At 43.2% G+C, this 21,170-nt stretch overlaps 1 protein-coding gene across 2 annotated transcripts in view; it reads left to right on the forward strand.

The window, feature by feature from the left end:
* Positions 1 to 21,170, forward strand: part of LOC126176858 (tripeptidyl-peptidase 2) — a 347,489-nt gene that overhangs the window by 47,747 nt on the left and 278,572 nt on the right. For both annotated transcript variants that reach the window (XM_049924044.1, XM_049924045.1), the window contains exons 3-4: positions 13,674 to 13,841; positions 13,939 to 14,099. In XM_049924044.1, coding sequence (XP_049780001.1) covers positions 13,674 to 13,841; positions 13,939 to 14,099 — 329 coding nt within the window. The remainder of the gene's footprint in view (positions 1 to 13,673; positions 13,842 to 13,938; positions 14,100 to 21,170) is intronic.

Below are 21,170 nucleotides of genomic sequence, written 5' to 3' on the forward strand. Positions count from 1 at the left end.
GCATGCATTCTATTTAGCAACGAAGCGCCATTCACCAACAGCAGTAACGTAAACCGGCATAATATGTACCATTGGGCAACAGAAAATCCATGATGGCTGCGACAAGTGGAACATCAGCGCTCTTGGTGGGTTAATGTATGGTGCAGGCTTATGGGAGGAAGGATGATTGGCCCCCATTTTATCGATGGCAATCTAAATGGTGCAATGTATGCTGATTTCCTATGTAATGTTCTACCGATGTTACTAAAAGATGTGTCATTGCATGACAGAATGGCAGTGTACTTCCAACATGATGGATGTCCGGCACATAGCTTGCGTGCGGTTGAAGCGGTATTGAATAGTGTATTTCATGACAGGTGGATTGGTCATCGAAGCATACCATGGTCCGAATGTTCACTGGATCAGACGTCCCCGGATTTCTTTCTGTGGGGAAAGTTGAAGGATATTTGCTATCATGATCCACCGACAACACCTGACAACATGCGTCAGCGCATTGTCAATGCATGTGCGAACATTCCTCCCAGGGGGTGCACAACTCTTTTGTGGATACGTGCGTAGCGAGCACAGGACCCCGAGCTAATGTGGCCTTCCTTCCTTTCCGGGTTGCATACCTTCCCTTTCCGCATCCTCCCCCCCCCCCCCTCCCCCGCCCCCACCTCCGCCTCTTTCCTTCCCTTTCTCCCCCTCTGGGAGTATGTTTTGTGCCTACGTCCGGAGACGGACACTCGAAAATGTAACACATTCTTTGCTTTCTCTGCTTGCAGGTCTTCGTCCTTCCTTTGTCCTTCTCTTTTCCTTACCTCTTCTCTTTGCCCTTTTCTCTGCTGCGGCATTTGAGACCTCTCTTCTTTCCTTTGTCCTTCTCTTTTTTCCTCCCTGTGCGTGTCTGAAGGCCGACCCACGCATTTCCATGCGTAGCCGGTGACGGGGTAACGCGTAATTCCCAGCCCCGGGTAGACAGGTAGGACATGTACCCCCTGGTAACGGGCAGGAGCGCTCCATCGGAGACGCCGGTAATCATGGGGGATACTTTCGCAGTGGTTTCCTCATCTTCTACTATGTCTGCTCACAAGCGTAAGTTCAATGAATCTCAGCCACAGACAGTCCTTCCATCGTTGCCACAGTTCCTTGTTGTTTCTCGGTCTGACAAAGGTCACGACTTCTCCATGGTCAACCCTTTCTTTATTCAGAAAGGTGTTGACGCAATTGCAGGTCCTGTAAAGTCTTGTTCCAGATTACTAAATGGCTCCTTGTTGTTAGAAACAGTCAGTGCCCTCCAGGCACAAAAATTGCTGCGTACTTCACTGCTAAACACCTTCCCTCTCCGGGTGGAAGCGCACCACACTTTAAATTCCTCACGTGGGGTCATTTATACACGCTCCCTCGACAGATTGTCCGACGAGAAAATTCAACACTACCTGTCTGACCAGGGCGTAACGGCTGTTCATAGAGTCATGAAAACGGTTGACACGAACATCATTCCAACCCTAACTGTCTTCTTGACATTTGACAAAGTTCAACTCCCATCGAAAATCAAAGCGGGCTATGAGACTATCGGTGTCAGCGGTTCAATCACACCAGCCAGTCCTGTTCCAATCCGGCCAAATGTGTTACGTGTGGCAAGGATGCCCATGAGGGTGCTTGTCCACCTCCATCCCCTCGTTGCATCAACTGTATGGATGACCACGCTGCTTCCTCTCGAGATTGCCCCATTTTTTTAAGACGGAAAGCTAATTCAGGAAATCAGAGTGAAGGAAAAGGTGTCGACCTTTGCTGCTCGAAAATTATTCGCCAGTAGAAAGTCCACTGTGCCTCAGACAGGAAAATGCAGCACTGTCCTTGCCTCTCCTCGACCAACAAAGGAGGCGGCCACGCAGACTTGTGATTTCATCTTTAGTGCCACGGTTGTCAGATCGGCCAGCGCAGAGATCGCCTGTTCAACCTCCCCACTTTCGCCTGCTCATTCTATGGCTCACCCTTCATCGGGTTCTGCTAAATCTCGAGCTCAAAAGTCAGACACCAAGACTTCCAAAAAAAGAGCATACTCGTGAAGATTTTTTATGTACCCCAACTTCACAACCATCGGTTCCTCCTTCATCTAAACATCATGTTTCCAATTGGGTGTTTGTGTTGTCCTCATCATTTCATCATCATCCAGGAAAGTGGCGAAATTGGACTGAGCAAAAAAGTTGGGAAATTGTATGGGCGCTAATAACCACGCAGTTGAGCGCCCCACAAACCAAACATCATCATCATCATCATGTTTCCAAGAAGGCTAATGAGAAACCCAGTTCCTCTCCTTCTCCACCAAGGTGTGTCTCATCTACAGCACCACCTGGCCGTAACCGCCCTTGGCCGTCTTCTGTGTCGCCGAGGCGCACTGCTGGCAGCCGATCAACCGGCCGATCGCTGGTGGCAGGAGCTGCTCCTGAACAACCTATGGTTCAGGATCTTCTGCCTTCGGCTGAATGCTGTTCCATGCTGTCGGTCGCAAGCTCTGAGCAGTCGTTGAGTTGACGGCAACCTTGGTCACATTCTTCCATTTTCTGTTCACCCTATGTCCATTATCCACTGGAATATCCGCGGCATTCGAGCCAATCGGGATGAATTATCGATCCTCTTACGATCCTACTCGCCGGTCATCTTCTGTCTTCAGGAAACAAAGCTGCGTCCCCCTTTGTTCTCCCCCATTTTCAGTCCAGCCGATTTGATCTCCCCTCTGTTGAAGGCACTCCAGCACATGGAGGACTTATGATTCTTCTCCATGATACTCTCCATTATCACCCAATCCCCTTGAACACTTCCTTCCAAGCTGTCACTGTCCGTCTTTCCCTTTCTGGATACACCTTCTCTCTTTGTGCCTTTGGTGTGGACGATGGAATGTGTGCAGTACAAACTGATCTCCTTCATCTTCTTGGTCAGCTTCCACCCCCCTATCTGCTGGTTGGAGACTTCAATGCTCACCACCTGCTTTGGGGATCTCCACATCCTTGTCCGCGTGGCTCACTATTGATAGACGTCTTCCACCAAGTGGATCTTGTTTGCCTCAACACTGGGGACCCTACATTTTTGTCTGCCTCCACGAAAAATTTCTCTCATTTGGACCTTTTGGTCGATACTGTTCCGCTAGCTCGGCGCTTTGAATGGTTCGCCCTTGGTGATATACACTCGAGTGACCACTTTCCATGTGTCCTTAGACTGCAGCCTCAACTGCCGTATATGCGCCCGCAATGCTGGAAGTTTGCCCAAGCCGATTGGATACTCTTTTCGTCTCTAGCAACATTCGATGACCGTCACTTTCCTAGCGTCGACGATGAAGTCACACATATTACAGACGTTATTCTTACAGCTGCGGAACGTTCAATACCACGCACCTCCGAATTGCCCCGGCGCCCCCCAGTTCCTTGGTGGAACGAGGCATGCCGTGGCGCACTACGTGAGCGGCGACGTGCTCTTCGCATTTTCCGCCACCATCCTACTTTGGCCAACTGTATCCGCTATAAGCAGTTCCGTGCGCGATGCCGTCGCGTCATCAGCGATAGCAAGAACGCAAACTGGGCCTTCTTTACTAGCTCATTTAACACTTTCACTCCCTCCTCGGAAGTTTGGAGTCGGATTCGATGGTTATCTGGCGCGCTTAGTTTCTCCCCGGTCTTTGGGCTCACTGTTGCGCATGATACGTTAGTGGACCCCGTCGCAATTTCTGACTCATTGGGTCAACACTTTGGTGAGATTTCGAGCTCTTCAAATTACCCGCCAGCGTCTCTCCTGAAGAAACATGCAGCGGAAGTGCAACCTTTTGCTTTCTCCTCTCAAAATCGCAAAAGCTATAATACTGTTTTCTCCATGCGGGAACTCCTACGTGCACTCTCTTCTTCTCGCTCCTCTGCCCCAGGACCGGATGGTATTCACATCCAAATGTTTCTGCATTTATCAACCCATAGTCTGTGTTACCTTCTTCGCCTTTATAATTGAATTTGGACCGACAGTACTTTTCCCAGACGATGGCGGGAAGCTATCGTCGTTCCTGTTCCGAAACCTGGAAAGGACAAACATCTCCCCTCTAGCTATCGTCCCATCTCTCTCACGAGTAGTGTATGTAAAGTTTTGGAGGGTATGGTGAATTGCCATTTAGCATGGTGGCTGGAGTCCCGCAGTCTTTTAACACCTGCACAATGCGGTTTCCGAAAGCATCGTTCTGCAGTTGACCATCTTGTTGCTCTCTCCACTTATATCATGAACAATTTTCTCCGGAAACGCCAAACGGTAGCAATATTTTTTGATCTGGAGAGAGCATACGATACCTGTTGGAGGACAGGCATCCTCCGCACACTGTCCTCTTGGGGCTTTCGAGGTCGGCTGCCCCTTTTTCTTCGCGAATTTATGGCAGAGCGCACATTTAGGGTGCGGGTGAACACTACTCTCTCCCGTACTTTCTCCCAAGAAAACGGGGTACCCCAGGGCTCCGTGCTGAGTGTTGTACTGTTTGCCATCGCCATAAATCCAATTATGGACTGTCTCCTTCCCGATGTCTCGGGCTCCCTCTTTGTGGACGATTTTGCGATCTACTATAGCTCTCAACGGACCAACCTTCTTGAACGACATCTTCAAGGATGTCTCGATCGCCTCCACTCTTGGAGCATCGCAACAGGCTTCCGCTTTTCTTCCAGTAAGACCGTTTGTGTTAATTTTTGGCGTCGTACGGAGTTTCTTCCACCTTCCTTACATCTAGGATCCGTCAACCTTCCGTTTTCGGACGTCGCTAAATTCTTGGGTCTTATGTTTGACAGAATACTGTGCTGGTCCTCCCACATTTCCTATCTTTCGGCTCGCTGTCTGCAATCCCTAAACACCCTCTGCGTCCTAAATGGTACCTCCTGGGGAGCGGACCAAGTGGTCCTTCTCCGCCTCTATCGCGCCATAGTGCACTCGAAATTGGATTATGGAAGCATAGTTTACTCCTCTGCTCAGCCGTCTATTCTTCGGCGTCTCGACTCTATCCACTACCGTGGATTACGTTTAGTGTCTGGAGCTTTTTACACCAGCTCTATGGAAAGCCTTTATGCTGAGACTGCTGAACCTCTGCTGTCCAATCGGCGAGCAGTCCTTCTGAGTCGTTATGCTAGCCATCTGTCTTCCATGCCTGCTAATCCAGCCCATGACATTTTTTCGACGCCTCCTTGGGCTTAGGGTATGCAGGCCGCCCTTCCTCCCTACTACCACCGGGAGTCCGCTTCCGTCAACTGCTCCATTCTCTTTCCTTCCGCTTTCTTAAAACCTTCTTGACAACTTGGGGTACAGCACCGCCTTGGCTCCGTCCCCGGATCTGCCTGCTCCGTGACCTTCGTCAATTTACCAAGGATGGTAATCCTTCACTTGTTTATCGTCGGGCATTTGCTCCTCTATGTGCACAAATGAAGGAAGCCACATTTATTTACACTGATGCTCGAAAACATCGTTAGGTGTAGGGAGTGCCTATATTGTTGGCGACACCCCAAATAGTTTTCGGCTTCCCGACCAGTGTTCGGTTTATACTGCGGAGCTTTACGCTGTTCTCCAGGCTGTCCACTACATCTGTCTCCATCAGCGGATACAGTATGTTATCTGTTCAGATTCTCTCAGCTCTCTCCCCAGTCTCCAAGTTCTGTACCCTGTCCACCCTCTGGTCCACCGGATTCAGGACTGCCTCCACTTGCTCCACTTAGGGGGCATCTCTGTGGCGTTCCTCTGGATCCCAGGACATGTTGGTATCTGTGGAAATGAGGCGGCCGATATAGCGGCCAAGGCTGCAGTCTCTCTTCTTCAGCCAGCTATTCGCACGATTCCCTTCGCCAATCTACAGAGTGTTTTATGTCGTGTTACTCTTTTATGGCACACACATTGGTCAATGCTTCCCAATAATAAATTGCGGGACATGAAAGCTCTTCCCTGTGCTTGGACCTCTTCCTCCCGAACGCGTCTTCGGGAGGAGGTAATTTTAACTAGACTCCGGATAGGGCACTGTCTTTTTAGCCATCGACATCTTTTAAGTGGTGATCTTTCCCCACTCTGTCCCCACTGCTCTCAGCTGTGGATGGTAAGACACCTTTTACTTGAGTGCCCCTATTTTACTCCGTTACGCGTCCGTCTACAGCTGTCGCCTGATATAGCTTCCATTTTAGCAGATGACACGCGCTCAGCCGATCGCGTTCTCGAGTTTATTAGTGCCAGTGGGATGACGTGAGTCATTTGAAGCTCTTTTTTGGGGACAACAAACCCCCTTCTATAGTGTTTTTTTAAGCTTTCCTTCTGTTTTTAGTTTCTCCAATTTTTTGAGTTTCGTTCCCATTTCTGCCTTTTCCTAAGTCACAGACTGGGCGCTAATGACCGTAGCAGTTTTGCGCCCTAAAACCATAACAAAAAAAAAAAAAGTGCGAACATTATGGAAGGCGAACTACTCACTGTTGAAAGGAATGTCGTTACACTTATTGCCAAATGCAGTGAGGTTCACGGACATCATTTTGAGCATTTATTTTATTAATGTGGTATTTACAGGTAATCGCGCTGTAACAGCATGCGTTCTCAGAAATGAGAAGTTCACAAAGGTACATGTAGCACATTGGAACAACCGAAATAAAATGTTCAAATGTAACTATGTTCTGTATTTTAATTTAAAAACCCTACCTGTTACCAACTGTTGTCTAAAATTGTGAGCCATATGTCTGTGACTATTACAGCGCCATCTATCACAAAGCGAGAAAAGTATGCCATGAAGTTCATGCCCATCTCCCTGGGCATCGGCGTTCCCGGCAATGGCTATCCTGCCAGGTGGCCCTTGCTGAGGCTGGGTGGTACCCGTGGGGAAGACCACTGGTCGGAGTGAGTGCCATCAGGGCGGATGACATGCCATGAAGCGTAGTACATCATCTCTTGCTGGTGGTCCGCTGCCGGCAGTCTCTAAGTGGGCAAAGTCTTACTTCAGTGCGAAGAAATATGACCCCAAATCGTTCCCCTCCCTGGCCACACCATGGGAGGAACGCCAGGCCAAGGATGCCAGTGAAGCTTATTTGCCCTGTTACCTCCTATGTGTGAGAGTTGATGAGGAATCTTATGTCCCTGAAACCTCAGTATTTAGTGGAGCATTTGGAGGACAAGTTTGGGGAGGTGATGGGCTTGTCCAAAATGTGCTCTGGGTCAGTCTTTTAAAAGCAACATCCTCTACCCAGTCATGGACATTACTTGCTTGTGACAAGTTGGGGGGGTGTTTCTGTTACCATCACACCCCACCATAAGAGCTTAAATATGGTCCAGGGTTTCATATTCCACAGGGACCTTCTTTTGCGGTTTGACGACTAGCTGCGTGCCAATTTAAAGCGGCAGTGTGTTCATGCCATCTGGCACGTCTGTCGAGATCCGAGGGATAATCAGGTTGCCACTGGTGCCTTCATCTTGGACTTTGAGGGTGACACATGCCCGAGAAAGTCAAGGTGATGGTCTACTGCTGTGACGTCAAGCCATATACCCCTCCCCCAATGCAGTGCTTTAAGTTCTGGAAGTTCGGCCATATTGTCTTCCCGCTGTACTTCCAGCGACAGATGTCGGGATTGTGAATGTCCATCACATCCCATGCCCCGCCTCCCATCTGTGTCAACTACAGAGAACATAATTCACCTTGCTTGCCAGACTGCAGGATTTAACAGAAAAAGAAAATCATGGAATGTAAGACCCTGGACCAACTGTCCTACACTGAGGCTAAGAGAAAACGTGAGCACCTACATCCTGTGGCTATGATGTCCTCTTATGCTGCCGCTACTAGAACAGTTGTTGCCCCATCAGTTCCTCACTTTCCTGCTCCTCTCAGAACCGGAAGACTACACCTGTCCCCTTGAAGGTGGGGGGCACTTCCCTCCCTGCTGCTTCCACACCACCTACTTAGGGAGCAACACGCCCCCAACCATCAGGGATACGAGTCCCCATCTCTGAGCCAGAGAAGCATAAGTCTTAGTCGGCTCCTCTCGCTAGGAAGGGGTGTCTTGTGTCACTCAATTCCCAGTTTCTGCTAGTGGGATAGATGACGCCCGCCAGTGGCTGAAGAGCCCAAAAGATGTTGGTCGTAGGGCTTCACGCTTGTCCTCAGTCCCGGAGACTGAATCAGTGAAGTCCTCCCAGCCAGGGAGGCCCAAGGAACAGCGAGAGAAATCCAAAAAGAAGGTTGCCAAGACCAAGGGAATTGCAGTGGCTCCCACACCATCGCTACCTACAAGCTCTGCGTCTACGGTTGAGGTGGAGATCCTAGCATCCGCTGAGGACCTAGGTCTCGCCAGACCCTCAGACACAATGGATATAGACTGCTCAGGCAAAAAGTCAGTGGCTGCAAAGTGACCCAGAGGTGTAAACTGCCTCAGTGCATGTTCCATGCCTTCCCAGTCTCACGATGACGTCATCCTCCAGTGGAATTGCGGCGGTTTTTCCATTGCCTGGCTGAGCTATGGTAACTGTTAAGCTTCACACTTGCTTTTTGCATTGCCTTCCAGGAAAACTGGTTCCCGGCAATGCAGACCCGTGCCGTCCACGGCTGTACCCCTTCAAACCCCTCTTGAGGCTGTGGCTGCCAGAATACAGACGACACAGGAAATAACTGTCTGCAATGTGTATCTTCCTCCAGATGGTGCAGTATCTTTGAATGTATTAACTGCACTGATTGATAAACTCCATAAACCTTTCCTACTTTTGTGAGATTTTAATACCTGTAACCCCTTATGGGGTGGCACCGTGTGTACTGGCCGAGGCAGAGGTGTTGAAACCTTACTGTCTCAGTTCGAACTCTGCCTCTTAAATACTGGGGCTGCCACACATTTCAGTGTGGCTCATGGTAGCTGCTTGGCCATTGAGTTATCAATTTGCAGCCCAGGACATCTCCCATCTATCCACTGGAGACCACATGCGACCTGTGTGGTAGTGACCACTTCCCCCATCTTTCTGCCACTGCCCTGGCGTGGGGCCCACGGACACCTGACCAGATGGGCTTTAAACAAGGCGGACTGGGAAACTTTCACCGTAGCTGTCGCTGTTGAGTCTCCTCCATATGGTAACATTGATTTGATGGTTGAACTGGTGACTACAATTGTTTCTGTGGCAGAAAACATGATCCTTTGCTTTTTGGGGTGCTCCCCAGCTCAAGGCAGTCCCTCTGTGGTCGCCGTAAGTCGCTGAAGTAATTAAGGAGCGTCAGCAAGCTCTATATCGGCATATACGGCACATACCAGACCCCAACAGATGTTCCCGGCATTAACATAAATGACGTGTTATCTACTGACACAAACGCGATTGCCGAGCACTTTGCTCGAGCGTCTGCGTCGAAGAATTACCCTTCCTCCATTCGCACCGTCAAACGGCGGCTGGAAGGGAACATCCTCTCATTCACTACGTGCAACAGCGAATGCTATAATGCTCCATTTACAGAGTGGGAGCTTTTCAGTGCCCTTGCAGATTGCGCCGACACAGCTCCTGGGCCAGATTGGATCTGGTCAGAGATTGGATCCACAGTCACATGATTAAACATCTACTATCTGACTACAAGCGTCATCTCCTCATCATCTTCATCCAGATCTGGTGTGATGGCGTCTTTCCCTCACAATGGCAGGAGAGAACCATCATTCCGGTGCTCAAACCTGGTAAAAACCCACTTGATGTGGATAGCTGTCAGCTATCGGCCCATCAGCCTCACCAATGTTCTTTGTAAGCTGCTGGAACGTATCTACATCTAAAACTACATGGATACTCTGCAAATCACATTTAAGTGCTGGCAGAGGGTCCATTGAACCACCTTCACAATTCTCTATTATTCCAATCTCATATAGCGCACGGAAAGAATGAACACCTATATCTTTCCGTACGAGCTCTGATTTCCCTTATTTTATCATGGTGATCATTCCTCCCTGTGTAGGTTGGGGTTAACAAAATATTTTTGCATTTGGAGGAGAAAGTTGGTGATTGAAATTTTGTGAGAAGATTCCGTCGCAACAAAAAACACCTTTCTTTTAGTGATGTCCAGCCCAAATTCTGTATCATTTCTGTGACATTCTCTCCCGTATTTCGTGATAATACAAAACATGCTGTCTTTCTTTGAACTTTTTCGATTTACTCTGGTAAGGATCCCACACTGCGCAGCAGTAGTCTATAAGAGGACAGACAAGCATAGTGTAGGCAGTCTCCTTAGTAGGTCTGTTACATTTTCTGAGTGTCGTGCCAATAAAACGCAGTCTTTGGTTAGCCTTCCCCACAACATTTTCTGTATGTTCTTTCCAATTTAAGTTGTTGGTAATTGTAATATGTAGGTATCTAGTTGAATTTACGGCTTTTAGATTAGAATGATTTTTCGTGTAACCGAAGTTTAACGAATTCCTTTCAACATTCGTGTGGATGACCTCACACTTTTCGTTATTTAGGGTCAACTACCACTTTTCGCACTATTCAGATATCTTTTCTAAGTCGTTTTGCAGTTTGTTTTGATCTTCTGATGACTTTGTTAGTTGATAATCTACAGCGTCATCTGCAAACAACTGAAGATGGCTTCTCAGATTGTCTCCCAAATCGTTTATATAGATAAGGAACAGCAAAGGGCCTATAACATTACCTTGGGGGACGCCACTTCTGTTTTACTTGATGACTTTCTCTCAATTACTATGAACTCTGACCTCTCTGACAGGAAATCGCAAATCCAGTCACATAACTGAGATGGTATTCCACAAGCACGCAATTTCACTACGAGCCGCTTGTGTGGTACAGTGTCAAGCCTTCCAGAAATCCAGAAATACGGAATCGATTTGAAACCCTTGTCAATAGCACTCAACACTTCATGTGAATAAAGAGCTAGTTGCGTTTCACAGGAACGATGTTTTCCTAACCCATGTTGACTGTGTGTCAATAGACCATTTTTTTCGAGGTAATTCATACTGTTCGAACACAGTATATGTTCCAAAATCCTGCTGCATATTGACGTTAATGAGAAGGGCCTATAATGTAGTGGATTACTCCTACTACTTTTCTTGAATATTGGTGTGACCTGTGCAACTTCCCAGTCTTCGGGTACGGATCTTTCGCCGAGCGAATGGTATATGATTGTTAAGTATGGAGCTAATGCATCAGCATACTCTGAAAGGAACTTAATTGGTATACAGTATGGACCAGAAGACTTGCTTTTATTAAGTGATTTAAGTTTCTTCATTACTCTGAGGATATTTACTTCTACGTTACTCATGTTGGCAGCTGTTCTCGATTCGAATTCAGAAATATTTACTTTGTCTTCTTTTGTGAAGGCATTTCGGAAGGCTGTGTTTAGTAACTCTGCTTTGGCAGCACTGTCTTCGATCGTATCTCCATTGATATCGTGCAGAGAAGACATTGATTGTTTCTTGCCGCTAACATACTTCACATACGACCAGAATCTATTTGGATTTTCTGCCAGCTTTCGAGACAGTTTAGTTGTGAAAACTGTTATAAGCATCTCGCATTGAAGTCCGCGCTAAATTTCGAGCTTCTGTAAAAGATCGCCAATCTTGGGGATTTTGCGTCTGTTTAAATTTGGCATGTTTGTTTTGTTGTTTCTGCAACAGTGTTCTTACCCATTTTGTGTACCAAGGAGGATCAGCTCCCACGTTCGTTAATTTATTTGGCATAAATCTCTCAATTGCTGCCAATACTATTTCTTTTAATTTAAGCCACATCTGGTGTACACTTATATTATTAACTTGGAACGAGTGAAGATTATTGCTCAGGAAGGTGTCAAGTGAATTTTTATTTGCTTTTTTGAATAGGTATATTTTTCATTTATTTTTTGAGGATTTGGGGATTACAATATTCAATCTTGCTACGACAACCCTGTGTTCACTAATCAGCGGTTGGGTTGGGTCCTGGGGTCATGTGGCCCATCTACATCTACATCCATACTCCGCAAACACACCTGACTGTGTGTGGCGGAGGGTACTTCAAGTACCTCTATCAGTTCTCCCTTCTGTTCCAGTCTCGTATTGTTCGTGGAAAGAAAGATTGTCGGTATGCCTCCGTGTGGGCTCTAATCTCTCCGATTTTATCCTCATTGTCTCTTCGCGAGATATACGTAGGGGGGAGCAATATACTGCTTGACTCCTCGATGAAGGTATGTTCTCGAAACTTCAACAAAAGCTCGTACCGAGCTAATGAGCGTCTCTATTGCAGAGTCTTCCACTGGTGTTCATCTATCATCTCCGTAACGCTTTTGCGATTACTAAATGAACCTGTAACGAAGCGCGCTGCTCTCCGTTGGATCTTCTCTATATCTTCTATCCACCCTGTCTGGTACGGATCCTACGCCGGTGAGCAGTATTCAAGCAGTGGGCGAACAAGTGTATTGTAACCCACCTCCTTTGTTTTTGGACTGCATTTCCTTAGAATTCTTCCAATGAATCTGTCTGGCATCTGCTTTACCGACGATTAATTTTATGTGGTCATTCCATTTTAAATCACTCCTAATGCCTACTTCCAGATAATTTATGGAATTAACTGCTTCCTGTTGCTGATCTGCTATATTGTAGCTAAATGATAAAGGATCTTTCTTTCTGTGTATTCGCAGCACATTACACTTGTCTACATTGAGATTCAATTGCCATTCCCTGCACCATGCATCAATTCGTTGTAGATCCTCCTGCATTTCAGTACAATTTTCCATTGTTACACCTCTTGATATATTACAGCATCATCCAAAAATAGGCTCACTGAACTTCCAATGTTATCAACAAGGTCATTTATATATATTGCGAATAGCAGCGGTCCTATGACACTCCCCTGCGACACACCTGAAATCACTCTTACTTCGGAAGACTTCTCTCCATTGAGAATGACATGCTGTGTTCTGTTGTCTTTCATTAAACAACTGTGGGGAACGGTATCGAACGCCCACACTGCTGCAGACAATCAATAATTATGTACCATCTGATGATAAATTGCTGGGCAGTTTGAAACCAGTAATGTGATACTAAAAATTTAAAAACAAAACAAAAGCTGACTGGTTGCAGTAATGTCAAGAAATTCTAATTTGTGCCTAAGTTATGCTAGCACTTGATCTATAGTTATTGTATTTCCTCAAGCTTCCCATTGTGTTTAATTTGATGGTATTCAGTTACACATCCAAAAAAGTTACAAAATGATGATGTGTTTTAAGACTTGTAGAAGCAACTGTGATGTGGATGATTTTCTTTGTTCAGTCTGAAATTATTTAGGGACACAACTACTAAATGTTTTGTAGGTTATGGTATTATCCTGTGATCAAAATTTTAATCTATGAAAAATCGGATTTATGATATTTTATTAAACTTTAAATGATACAGGTACTCAAGAAATGATAAAGTGCAGATAACAATCAATCATAGTCACTGCTACACACCTTAAAAATTTAATCTTCACAACCACTTTTCTCATGTATGATCTGTTTACTTTCCCATATTTCTGCCATATGGTACTGCTTGGGTACTGCCATTACCTTATGAAAAATGTTTTGTGAGCATTTGTGGATTTTTCTGGTCAAGGTCCTGTTAATTGTCTAACACATTCTCTGAGATTTATGTTTGTATATTTATCTCCATTCTCTCTCAGTAAGATAATGTATTCCCTAAGTGACCTGTATTGCATACCTCTTCAAAAATAAAAATTCTTTCTAGATTCCATCAGCTTGGAAAAACCCAAGTGGTGATTATCATATAGGAATTAAAAATGCTTTCGATCTGTATCCTTCCAAACTAAGAGAACGGATAGAGAAAGAGCGGAAAGAAAATCTTTGGGATCACGGACATAAGGCTGCTGTGTCAAAAGCAACAAGGGAACTACAGGTATTGTTTTTTTTCAATATTCATTGTTAATGTGGAGTGAAGCACAGAGAAATGTTGGACCTCTAATTAAATTATTTGTTGTTATGGACACTTCTAGGAATTTGAAGCAAAAAATACATCAAATTTGTCTACAGCAGATAAATTGCAGAAAGAGGACTTTGAAGCAAGGGTGGATGTATTGACGTCACTTGATAAAAAATACAATGATGTTGGTCCAGCTTATGATTGCATTGTTTTCCATGATGGTGAAATGTGGAGGTGAGTATTTGTTCATCCTAAGAATCGTGCTACATTATTTTTGTTTAATTGAGAGGACAGTTTCAATAGTAAATTGAGTAGGGAAATGAATGACACGGAATGAAGACTACTTGGACAATGCATATTAATATTTAGCATCTTGGAATGTATTTCCTACTATTAAAATATTTTTCGTACAAGAAAAAGATTATAGAAGCACGCTAATGCATACACATTGCCATCACAGGATACTGTTACTTAACCTTAGATTTCCAGAAACTTTCATTTCTTGGAATGGCATGGTATTAGTTTGACAATGATTTTGATTATTTTTGTTTATTTTCAGTGCCCTGCTGCTCAGAGCAGCTGATATTATATGAGAACAAGCAGTTTTTGTCATTTTGTTCATGTTTACATTATTTATTCCTTGAGATGCGGAATCATAGTTTCCATTTCATTGTATACATTCGACGTAGACAGTTATTTCCACTGGGAACTGTGGGCATAATTCGTATCACTTCAGGCAAAGGGATTACCTTCATAGTCTCGGATATTATTGAATTTAGCATCTGTTAAAATTCAGGAGGAAGTAAGAAACACACATTTTTTTGTTTTCTCCAAAAAACTTCCTGTCCCAAGATGCAAGCCCCAAAGGTGACACAGTGAACACCATTTTGAAGATGCGAATTTTGGAAATTTTTTTAAAATGCTGTATTTCTGCAACAGTTCTAGATATTTTGTTAGAGCTTTTTTTATTTGAAAGATAATTGCTTTATGATTGCAATGGTATCCTCCGTTTGGAGGTCTCTCTCAAATTTCTTTTACTGTCGCCTTTTGATTTTTTTTATAATCTACAGAAAGAATTTCTTTTTCAAAAATGCCAATCCAGAAAATTTAGATTTTTTTTTTTTTCTGTTTATTAGTACCATGTAGTACTATATTCTCTGTAAAGGAGAGCTTCCGCTTTTAAGTTGGACAGGTTTTCTTTTTAAAAACCATTTTTTTTTAAACTTTCAGCAGTAATTTATGTCTTCACTGAAGTTGTCTCTTACTAATTTCTTTGTTACAGTGGTTATTTCTATTGTCTCTTTGCATTTATTTCTTATCACTTTACTGAGCAAGGTAGCGCAGTGGTTAGCACAATAGACTCACATATGTGAAGACGAAGTTTCAAACCTTTCTCCGGCCATCCTGATTTAGGTTTTCCGTGATTTCCCTCAGTCGTTTCAGGCAAATGCCAGGATGGTTCCTTTCAAAGGGTACAACTGATTTGCTTCCCCATCCTTCCCAAATCCGAACTTGTGCTTCGCCTCTAATGAGCTCGTTGTCAGCAGGATGTTAAATACTTATCTCCTGCTGCTGCTGCTGCTGCTGCTGCTGCTGCTGCTGCTGTCACTTTCTTTGTTGCAGTTACTTCTTTTCACTTTCATTGTTACAGTTATTTCTTACACTTCTTTGTAGTTTCTTGTCAGTTTCTTTGTCATGGTTGCTCGTTGTAGGTTTCTGTATTGTAGTTGTTGAGTACTATTTTGTTTACTGAAGAGGCTTCTAAGAAATATGACACCATCCAGTGAGTTTTGTGTTTTCGTAAGGAATTTGCCAGTTGACACAGTCGCAGTGCGTTTTGTGAAAAGGACTGTTTGAAATGTCTTCTGACTGGGGCCACAAGGGAGTGAAGGGTGCTGACTATTTGCATATCCATAGGCGTGATATATAAAACAAACAGAAACACTTTGTTCAGGTTTTTTGTGTTCTAAATGTTTTGACAGAATAAAAACAATCACAGTATCTGAACTACCGTATTTACAAAAATCAAAGACTCACTTTTTTCCGGTTTTTGTAATCCAAAAAACTGCCTGCGGCTTAGAATCAAGTTCAAAGTAAGCGGAAGTTCTGAAAAATGTTGGTAGGTGCCGCCACAACTAACTTCTGCCATCGAATATATGTAGTGCTACACAGGCATGCTTTTCAGGCATGAAGATGGATACTGGCGCCAAAACCTGTGTCAGTAAAAAAAAAAAAAAAAAAAAAAAAAAAAAGTAGAAGAAAAGCTATTTTCTCCACCCCGAGTTTCATCCACTGCATTTTCATATATTATCCAACGAAATAAATAGAAATTCTGTATTGTTCATCTTCGAATGTAGCAGCCTTTCAAATATTCGTAGCAACAAAAATAAATTTCTTTACACAAAAATACCAACAATCCGCAAGGCTTTAGGGTTGTTGCATGAGTTGATGTGCTGGGGCTCATTAAGATTTCACATAGCGGCACCTTTTGCTTTGTGGAATTTTGTGAAGAACTTGTTGGTTGTATACATGGAAGAGGCCTGGAGATACTAGAAGGTTTCAAATAGATTATGTAATAGTAAGGCAGAGATTTAGGGACCAGGTTTTAAATTGTAAGACATTTCCAGAGGCAGATGTGGACTCAGACCACAATCTATTGGTCATGAACTGCAGATTAAAACTGAAGAAACTGCAAAAAGCTGGGAATTTAAGGAGATGGGACATGAATAAACTGAATAAACCAGAGGTTGTACAGCGTTTCAGGGAGAACATCAGGGAAAGATTGACAAGAATGGGGACAAGAAATACAGTAGAAGAAGAATGGGTAGCTTTGAGAGATGAAATAGTGAAGGCAGCAGAGTATCAGGTAGGTAAAAAGACGAGGGCTAGTAGAAATCCTTGAGTAACAGAAGATATATTGAATTTAATTGACAAAAGGAGAAAATACAAAAATTCAGTAAATGAAGTAGGCAAAAAGGAATACAAACATCTCAAAAATAGATCGACAGGAAGTGCAAAATGTCTAAGCAAGAATGGCTAGAGGGCAAATGTAAGGATATAGAGGCATATATCACTAGGGGGTAAGATATACTGCCTACAGGAAAATTAAAGAGACCTTTGGAGAAGGGAGAACCACTTGCATGAATATCAAGAGCTCAGATGGAAACCCAGTTCTAAGCAAAGAAGGGAAAGCAGAAAGGTGGAAGGAGTATATAGAGGGGCTATACAAGGGTGATGTACTTGAGGACAATATTATGGAAATGGAAGAGGATGTAGATGAAGATGAAATGGGAGATACGATACTGCGGGAAGAGTTTGACAGAGCACTGAAAGACCTGAGTTGAAATGAGGCTCCGGGAGTAGACAATATTCCATTAGAACTTCTGACGGCCTTGGGAGAGCCAGTCCTGACAAAACTCTACCATCTGGTGAGCAAGATGTATGAGACAGGCAAAATACCCTCATACTTGAAGAAGAATTCCAATCCCACAGAAAGCAGGTGTTGACAGATGTGAAACTTACTGAACTATCAGTTTAATAAGTCATGGTTGCAAAATACTAACACTAATTCTTTACAGACGAATGGAGAAACTGGTAGAAGCTGACCTCAGGGAAGATCAGTTTGGATTCCGTAGAAATATTGGAACACGTGAGGCAATCCTGACCCTACGACTTATCTTAGAAAATAGATTAAAGAAAGGCAAACCTACGTTTCTAGCATTTGTAGACTTAGAGAAAGCTTTTGACAATGTTGAGTGGAACTCTCTCTTTCAAATTCTGAAGGTGGCAAGGGTGAAAAACAGGGAGCGAAAGGCTATTTACAATTTGTACAGAAACCAGATGGCAGTTATAAGAGTCGAGGGGCATGAAAAGGAAGCAGTGGTTGGGAATGGAGTGAGACAGGGTTGCAGTCCATCCCCCTTGTTATTCAATCTCTATATTGAGCAAGCAGTAAAGGAAACAAAAGAAAATTTGGAGTAGGAATTAAAATCCATGGAGAAGAAATAAAAACTTTGAGGTTCGCCGATCACATTGTAATTCTGTCAGAGACAGCAAAGGACCTGGAAGAGCAGTTGAATGGAATGGACAATGTCTTGAAAGGAGGATATAAGATGATCAACAAAAGCAAAATGAGGATAATGGAATGTAGTCGAATTAAATCGGGTGATGCTGCGGGAATTAGATTAGGAAATGAAACGATTAAAGTAGTAAAGGAGTTTTGCTATTTGGGGAGCAAAATAACTAATGATGGTAGAAGTAGAGAGGATATAAAATGTAGACTGTCAATGGCAAGGAAAGTGTTTCTGAAGAAGAGAAGTATAGTTTTAAGTATAGAAGTATAGATTTAAGTGTCAGGAAGTCATTTCTGAAAGTATTTATATGGAGTGTAGCCATGTATTGAAGTGAAACGTGGATGATACATAGTTTGGACAAGAAGAGAGTAGAAGCTTTTGAAATGTGGAGCTACAGAAGAACGTTGAAGATTAGATGGGTAGATCACATAACAAATGAGGAGGTATTGAGTAGAATTGGGGAGAAGAGAAATTTGTGGCACAACTTGACTAGAAGAGGGGATCGGTTGGTAGGACATGTTCTGAGGCATCAAGGGATCACCAGTTTAGTATTGGAGGGCAACGTGGAGGGTAAAAATTGTAGAGGGAGACCAAGAGATGAATACACTAAGCAGATTCAAAAGGATGTAGGTTGCAGTAGGTACTGGGAGATGAAGAAGCTTGCACAGGATAGAGTATCATGGAGAGCTGCATCAAACCAGTCACCGGACTGAATACCACGACGACACACAGTTATTTCTTTTGGGGAACCAAGTTCTAATTGTGTTGCAGGTGTGCAATACGGGATTGACGAGAGTAATGTCAGGCAATGGCGACTGCTGAGAAACAAATTATTTGAATGTTCAAGTAGCAGGAAAGCCTAAGTGTGGCCGATATAATGCCCTAGAAGAGATTTTAAATGAATTTGTTAAGGAACAGCGTCAGAAATTCTTTCCTGTGAACGCCAAAATTTTAAAAATTAAGGCACATGAAATTGCTAGAGAGCAAAAAATCGAAAATTTTAAGGCTAGTTGCAGCTTTCCTTCAGCCTTCACCTCGGAAAGCAAACTTTAGTTGTGCAGAAGCTTCTAAGTTATTTTCATTCTTATTTTATAAGTGTTGCTACTCTGCATTGTACAGGATAGAAAACTTGAAGAGCTGCATCAAACCAGTCTATGGTCTGAAGAAGACGAAGACGATGACGACGACGAACTCTGCATTTGAAGTCATCACTAAAAAACTACTACGAAAATCCGACTGGCAAGACTGTTTTGGATGTATGTCAATATGGCCAAATCTATGTTCTGAATTTTTTCCTACCTGTGACAAGAGATGGTTGCTAATAGGAACTTTTATGAATCGTGAATCTCATGCAGTATTCTCTTCACCATAAGAATAATACGAATGTAAACATTATGCCATGTATTCTTTTGTGTTTGCTGCTGTCTCATTTAAATCCTGTCTGCCTAATAAACTACGAAACTCGAGTGAGACAACAGCAAACGCGGAAGAATATATCATGTCATGTTTATATTTGTGTTATTCTTATGCTGAATAGTGATACAGTCAGAAGTGAAGCACAGCAACTGACTAGATTTTTAAATCTAAGATGACTCTAATTTCTGTGCAGAATGTAATGTACTAAAGAGGCGTCTGCAAAGATTTTCATACAGAGAAAAATTTTCACTAAACTCTCGTTCAGAATATTTTCTATCATATGCAGTCTATTATTTGGTTCTTCTTGATCATTGTCAAAGAAAGCAGCAGTGTAAGTAACAACAAATAGCAGTCTCTTGCCACTGTTTCACTAATGATAAGATTCCTCTCTTTTATTATTATTATTTAATTGTAAACGTCGGTAGTGCACACACAAGCAAGCCAAGCCGCGAGCGGGAACAGTTAGTAAACACTCATTATCAGAATACAACAAACAATGCGTGACACAGTACAATAATGCATTTTCAGCTTAAGAGTGACGTAAACGTCTATAACAAAGAGAACGGCACTTATCAGATCAAAGCAAAATAAGCAATTGATTCAAACCAGATGAAGCAGGTGAAAAAGGAAGGGTACCCCTATAAATATGGGCAGAGCGCCTGATGCATAGCAATGACTACCTGGTAAAGCTTAACTGCTAAGCTTAAGACTCGAACCAAACTACTGTAGCTGTATCTTCATCCATTTGACCTAAATTGTCTCATGTTACAATGGACCAACTTTATTTCGTTTTGGAGGTGCGGTCTAAAACTTTTCTCCCCCCTTGAATTTCGAGTCTCAAATTTCAGGTGTGGCTTAGGTTCGGGAAAGTTTTTTTCGTTGATTTCGAGTCTCATTTTTCAGGTGCAGGTTGGATTTGAGTGCGGCTTAGATTAGAGTAAATACGGTAGGTGAAGCCTCCCATGGTGCATATGATGCAGATTTTGCATCAACAGAGGAAGAATTTAAATATCCTGAATCAGTCAACTGTGGTCAGTGAAGTCAAGTAATAAGCTCTATGTATCAAGAAAATGCAGAGAAATTGCTAAAGCTATGGATGAATACGCTACAGCAAAACTGATCACACTCTACAAAGTAGAAATTCTATCTTCAGAAGAAAACGAATCAAAGCGCTCTTGCACCTCTTACCTGGAATTGTTCACAAATATCAATTCAGCTGTTGAATATTGTACATCCTACAGTGAAAAGGTGCAAGTTTTAACCATCATTCCAGAGACATTTTTAAAGAAAACAATTTTGAACCACATTCCATCAGTATCAAAGTACATGGTAGACAAATCAGAAAATGTGAGGTCTGTCAAAGGAGTCTTTGGAAGACCAGATCACTATTATGGACATCTTGTAGAAGCAGCTAAAGTTCAAATAGTACAATCATTTTATCTAGAAGGTAAATGGGACTGTTCTCACCAGAGTGCCAACAAAAAAGATACTATAACTAAAAAAATTGAAGGTCAAAAAGTACATGACTCGCAGTATTAAAGAAGCTTCTGCAATTTATAAGAACAGCTATACAACTTCACTTATTGGAAGATCAAAATTTTATGCACTACAACCTAAGTGGGTAGTTCCACGTCGATGTAGTGATATGTTTATGTGTGTACTGTGTGAATTTTGAACTGTGTGTGGTAACTTTTGAAGAACTTACTGGAGCATGTGATATGACACCTCGATTGGGCATATGAAGTCATTAGTAGTCTGTGACGGAAAGTGAGACACTTGTTTGTTTCAACAATATGGTGACTGTCCTGTAAAGGGA

This window comes from Schistocerca cancellata, chromosome 3, assembly GCF_023864275.1.
Source record: "Schistocerca cancellata isolate TAMUIC-IGC-003103 chromosome 3, iqSchCanc2.1, whole genome shotgun sequence".
Lineage (NCBI taxonomy): Eukaryota > Metazoa > Arthropoda > Insecta > Orthoptera > Acrididae > Schistocerca > Schistocerca cancellata.